This window comes from Myotis davidii, unplaced genomic scaffold (assembly GCF_000327345.1).
Source record: "Myotis davidii unplaced genomic scaffold, ASM32734v1 scaffold98, whole genome shotgun sequence".
NCBI lineage: Eukaryota > Metazoa > Chordata > Mammalia > Chiroptera > Vespertilionidae > Myotis > Myotis davidii.
Genome location: NW_006294654.1, coordinates 307600 through 313836, shown reverse-complemented (window position 1 = coordinate 313836; position 6237 = coordinate 307600). Strand labels below are relative to the sequence as shown.

At 46.8% G+C, this 6237-nt stretch overlaps 1 protein-coding gene across 1 annotated transcript in view; it reads left to right on the top strand.

Moving 5' to 3' along the window:
- The first annotated feature begins 1139 nt into the window (after window positions 1–1139).
- PRUNE2 (prune homolog 2 (Drosophila)) overlaps window positions 1140–6237 on the top strand; it is a 206077-nt gene continuing 200979 nt past the window's right edge. Inside the window, exon 1 of the mRNA XM_015567374.1 lies at window positions 1140–1440. Coding sequence (XP_015422860.1) covers window positions 1405–1440 — 36 coding nt within the window. The 5' untranslated portion in view covers window positions 1140–1404. The remainder of the gene's footprint in view (window positions 1441–6237) is intronic.

Below are 6237 nucleotides of genomic sequence, written 5' to 3'. Positions count from 1 at the left end.
TGAATGCAAACTGGACCTTAATGCTCCTATCACTCTCCTTTAATCAGGTCTCCAGACTCTGCTGATTTCTTTTCATTGGATCCTCCTGAATAAAAAATAATTGGATAATCTCTCTCTCTCTCTCTCTCTCTCTCTCTCTCTCACAGAATGAGAGAGCAAAAAAAAAGCCTCTATATATAAATTTGTTCATTAAAGTATATTTATGAGGATCTGTGTATGACATGAACTGTATTAGGGATACATCAATTAATGAGACAGGCAAGAGGTGGTATATCTGGGGTTCTGATCAGCTTAGAAAGTACATTGGACAAAACTCCTTGGCTTAAAATAATGTCCATAGCTACTTGTTTAAGTGCACATTGCAGTACTTCTCAAACTTTAATGCTCTTAGAAATTATCTGAGGATCTTGTAGAAACACAGATCCCTATACAGTAGGAAAGTTTTATTGTCCCAGCTCCCCTGAGTGTGCATGTCTGAGCGAGGATGCAGACTGCAGAAGGATGTACCTGTGCATCATCCCCAGGGCCAACATCAGGGGCCCCAGTTGGGGTGAACTGCAGATGCCCTTTGCTGGGTGGGTATATGTTTTGAGGCTAAGGAGGGTAGATGCATCCTAGTACAACCTTCCAGGTTGTTCTTCTGATTATTTTCCATCAAGGTCGTACTGCTTTTAGCTTTTTAGCTCAGTAATAGCAGCCGTCTCACACCCCGTACCTTCCCGCTCCACCCCGCTTCTCTCCCCACCTAGCTGAGCACATCCCCTGGCCATGCCAGCAGAGCCAGCTCATTAAATGACCGCTGAAGCTCTCTGTAACCAGCCAGCCAGCCAGGGAGGCGCTGGCCGAGGAGGGTGGGCTCTTCAGAGGCCCTCTTTCCCCTCTCTCCCTCTTCCCACCTTCCCCTGGCTGTCAGTGGCAGTGCCTGCGGCAGAGCCGCCCTCTGCAGCAGCCCCTGGCACTTGGCTCGCACTTCTGGGCGCTGTCCATGGTTGCCGCATCCTTAGGCGCGCCACGTCAGGAGGCCGCAGCCGGGCCCGGCGATTGGCCCAGGCGCCCTGGCCATCCCCCGACACACCCGCCCCCGGGCCCAGGTCTCCAGCTCCCGCCCCGCAGGCGCGTGCGGGCGAGCGAGCCGGGCGCGCCCAGGGACTTCCGGCGGCACACCCACTTCCCTTAATAGGAAAGAGTCCGGTGCCCCGAGGGGCCGGCGTCGCTCAGGGGTGGGGCTGGGAACCTTAGGGCGCGACCGCCCCGGGCGCAGCCACAGCCGCCTCCGAGCGGCAGGAGGGAGCGGAAGGTCGCTGCGCCACAGGAGGCCACGACCCGGAGATCCCGCGCCTCTCCTCCGACTGAGATCTTCCTCCGCACCCCTCCGGGTACCCCTGGTCCAAACCTCACAACGATATGGAAGAATTTTTGCAACGCGCCAAGTCTAAACTGGTAAGTTGAGGAAGCGAGGCGTGTGTGCGTCTCTCTCTCTCTCTCTCTCTCTTTCTCTCTCTCTCTCTCTCTCTCTCTCAATGGATAGGAAAGGGCATTGCAGTAGAAGAGGCAGAAACAACTTTGCCACTTAGTTGTCAGGGTATGCGGGCTGTATGCTGGCACGGATCTGGAACTCTGGTGCTTTCAGCAAGCTGTCTGCCTCCAGAATCCTTCCCTGCGCCAGACAGAACGCCGACCTGGGGGTGGTCATAGCCTAGCTCAAGTTGTGTGTCCAGTTTGGTTCCTTCAGCCTGAGGTTGGAGAGAGGCAGATCCAGCCAAATCTGCCCTTTGCTCCTGAAGGCTCGAGGAGGAATGGGTGTGGTGCCCCTTGGGAAAAGGAGCCTAGCCTCTGCAGACGCAGGAGGTGTCAGTGTAAAAGGAAAGTACGGATCTCTTAGAAGCAGCTTTAGCTGGAGGTGGTGGCAAAGCGTAAGTGAGGAAGTCAGGGTGCCAACTAGGAAGGACGTGTGCCAATACGCAGTTTATGCCAACATACCTCACACAGAACTTGCTCCAGGGCAGGAGTTGGGGAGATTCTAATGTGAATCCTGTGTCTCTTGGGTCCCTATTCAGATCTGTAATTTGGGACAGAAAGAGAAGGGGACAGCCCCAACTGTTACTGGCCATGTGCATTTTGCCAGACTGGCTCTCCTGGGAGGAGACCAGCGTGTTGGTCGGCTGTGCTTAACTGTTTCACTGTACAAAGAGTGAACAAAAATTTCACTTGTTGACAAAAAATTTATGTTGACAGTTGTTACATTCTAGCAGTTTCCTAATTCTGAATTGTTTTGGCTCTCCATCATAGCATCAACAGACATAATGGAAATGTTTCTGTTTCTACACTTAAAAAAAAAAAGCCTCTGCCCATTTAGAAGCAATATCTTTAATGAACAGTGAAAGCACCTTTTATGGGCCTGGCATTGGAGGAAATGCATAATTTATGATGCCTTTAACCTTTAAACCTTCAGAAAAGCCAAAATATAAAGCCTGCACTAAGGTGACGTCTTAATCACAAGGCAGGATATTTGCAGGATAATTCCTGTAACTCACCCTCCCACGACCAAGGGAGTGCGGAGGAAAGTGTGATCTTTACAGTGGCTTAACTGTAAGTATCTTTAAAAGGAGACCATTAAAGTTGATTAATGCTAATATAAGTACTTTGTTTTCCACCTTAAGCCTCACAGAGGATGGAACGTTTGCCGGAATTTCAGAATTGAGAAAATATGTGATCATTTCTGTGTTTGTTGCTGACCCCCTTATGAGTTTCACATGAGCATTAGAAGGAAAATACTGATTGCAGAAACTCCCTTGCATTTCTGATATTATACATGGGCCCTGAGTTCTTGACCTGATAATGAGTGAGAGATGATCAAAAAGGAAAGTCAATTTTGGCAGCTTATTTATTTGTTTTTTTGTGTGGATGAAAGTGAATGGTTGATCAACGATAACTGCAGTTTTAGACCGCACCTGTACTCTGCTCGCCTTATGTACTCTGCTCGCCAGTAAACGTTTAGATTGTGGGGTCTCATGTGAGCAAGAGGCTTGTCTCATTTCTGAAGAGCAATTGCTGGAATAAAAAGTGCCTATTTCAGAGTAATCAGTTTAGAGTCATGTGTAAGTTTATTTACCGAGTCCCTTCATTAGACGAGCAATTGCTCTACATCATTAAAAAAAAAAAAAAAGACAGTAAAAAGAAGTGGTTGTTTGAAATACTGATCCCAGTCTACTGCTTTAGCCAGAAGAACAATTACTGCTAATTGTGTGTTTTTCTTGGAATAGATTTCCTGTTGGAGATCACAGTTAGCCTTTCATATTCGGTCACAGCAAAGGTGATTGGGCCACATTTTCTCTGACAAACTACATTTTCTAGGTAAAAAAAAATTTTTTTTACTTAATATGCAACATTCAGCTATTGTAGTAAATAGCTTTTGTTTTAGAGGATGGATAGCCTTTGTTTAGGAGGGAAAAATGGGATAAATAATTATGACACTTATTTGTGAGTTTATTCATAATAAAATAGTAGGATTGTTTAAAAATTGGGCTATTTTGGGGAAGCATTTTAAGGAGAAGAAATTATGTTGGATTTCACTTAAGCTTTATTAGGCCAGAATTAAATAGAATTTAGATGTTATATTTAAGCTGTTTTCCATCAGAAGCTAATACAGATTTATTTATATGATACCTAGACAAACTCTAATTGGCAGATTTTTTTCTACCTACTTCACTTCTTTGATATTCTACCAGCATATGATATATATCTTCTTTGAAATTGTCAATGTCCCTTCCAAACTCATAATGTAACCTCATCATCATTGGAGCTAGCTAATTTCAATAGGCCAAAGGAATTTAAAATTCCTAAGTGGAATTGATATTAGCCATTGCTAAAATCTCCCATCATCAGACTTTGGAGAAATTGTTTGTGTGCCTTTAATTCCCAACTAGGAGCATTTATCATTTATCTGTCATTGTGAGGAGAGGAGACGTTTCCTATTCTAGGCCAGGCCCTTGGGTTGAGCAGACATCTCTGAAGCAGAGGGGTGCTTTTGAATTTTTATCAGGTAGTTTGGAGATGATTTCTTTGGAAATCGAGAGAGCACTCTCTCAGTTCCATTTATCATGCCAGTCTGGTTTTGCAAGTCTTTAAACTGAGGCAGATTCGCTGACAATCCCAATCCCCCTTTTCCCTAAATCTCCCCTTCTAATACCACCTGAGAGTAGATGAAACTGATCCGAAATGGCAAAAGTAAACCCCAAGTGTGGCGTCAGAGGCGTCGCCCTCTCCTGGAGCTCAAATGCATCTCTAGGGGCCTGCCTTCTGCCTTGTTAGGACAGGCGTGGGTGTCGGGAGCTATTTCATAAAAAAAGGAAAACCCGGGCTGAAGGTGGAAGGCAGCAGGAGACTGGTTCCTGCCATGCACAGTCTCCAGCAATGCCACTTTCTTGACAAAGAAGGAATTGACACAATAACCATTAAAACAATCAAGACAGAGTAAGCAACATGAGAGCTAGATAGACCCCAAAGCAGTAGGGCTGGTAATCAGAGGGTGATGTTTGTTACTTTGGTTCACTACCCCAGGTGAGAACCCAGATGTTTCTGATCCGGACACTTACTGCTAGCACTAGAAATGAAAGTGAAAACATTCTCTTTTTCTCTTGCCACTGCCCACCTGGCTTTTCTTCCACTTGCCTATTCTGAGCTGGAATAGGGAAAGGGATCAAATCCGGTAGTTCCAGGTCAGCTCTTAAGTTTCAGCCATGCTTTTCATTTTAGGTACACAAGTCTATGGTGGTGTCTCAGTCGTTCTCTAGTTATACTATTTCTATGGTAAGAGAAATTGAAGACAGGTAAGAATGAGAACTTCCTGCCCTAGGCTCTAATTTGGGAAATGTCTTCCAGTTTCATGGTGGCCAGCTCAGAAAAATATTTAGGCCCAGACAAAATATTCAGGCCTCATGATGGCAGTAAATGGTCCAAGTCCCCATGAACTCTGGGAGGGGTGGGGGTGGGAGGAGGTAGATGGGGATCTGCTGGCAGGAAGCCATGGTCTACTGAGCCTCTCCCACTGCCCAGACCTCACCAGCTGATGCAATTCAAGCAGCTGCTCAAGGCCATGGCGAGGTGGGAGGAGGGCCTCTGCAGCACACTGCCCTAAGTTGTAGGTCATGCCAGCCTTGGGTGTGTGTGGCCAGAGTGTCAGCTGCTACCGGAAGGATATAGGGCATATTAATGCCTTAGGAATGCTGTTTTCAAAGACAGGGTGGGGACAGGGCTACCACTACCGTCTGGGGAATGCATCTGCCACTTCAGCAAGTGACAACTGCAGGTGGAGGGCTCCTATCTGCAGTGGGTATTGGCCAATAGGTGGACTTCTTCAGAAGAATAGTTCTGGGTGACCTACCTGCCAAATTATACTCCGTGGTATGTGGTCTAGAGACAAGAAGGCACACTCAAAACTCTACATGAACAACCACATTAGAGTTTATAGAGGGGCTGGGGTTTTAAACAAGAAAGAAAAACACTGCAGCATGCCCACAGACTAATCATCTTGACTAGAAATTGGAGGAACCTTTTCTTCCTGATTTCCTTTATGGGAAGAAGGTGGTGCGTGTCAATAAAAACCGTCTTTAAAGGGAAAGTGCCATACCTTTCAAAGAGCCGCTGTGGTGAGGATTGGCAACGGTGAGATGCTGGCAGAGCAGTTTCCTTTGGCGAGCTGAGCTCATGCCCCCCTATGAGTGAGAGCTGGTGCATTTGAGACTGTGCCTCTTGCCAGAGCATCCTGAGCAGGAAACTCAAGAACCCAAGCTCTTCTGTGAATGTGGAGCCACCCCTCAGGGCCTGAGGAGAAAAATGCCCTTGGCGGCTTTAGACCAGGAGTCAGCTCCATTTCTCACTGCCGGAGCTGTCAGACCATGAGCTGTGAGTGTCCCAGCTTCAGGGCCGCAGAGGAGACCCGGGCTTTTCCCTTGTGAGTCTCAGAGTGGATTGGTCTGCCTTGAAGGTGAAGAATTGGTCACTCCCATTCAGACAGCACCTAGGGTCTTGAAGGATGGGCTCAGGTGAGTGAGGACAGCCTTTAATCAGTGATTTGGGACTATTTTATGTTGACTAGGTAAAAACGTAACAGCGTTGGTCCTAGAAACCTGTTTGTTCTATGAAGCCTTTATTTGGGCAGATAGTGACATCATTTTGGGTTTGGTGTACTTCTCTGGGGAGCTCTTGTAAGCAATGGTGTCTTGGTGGAAGGTTTCA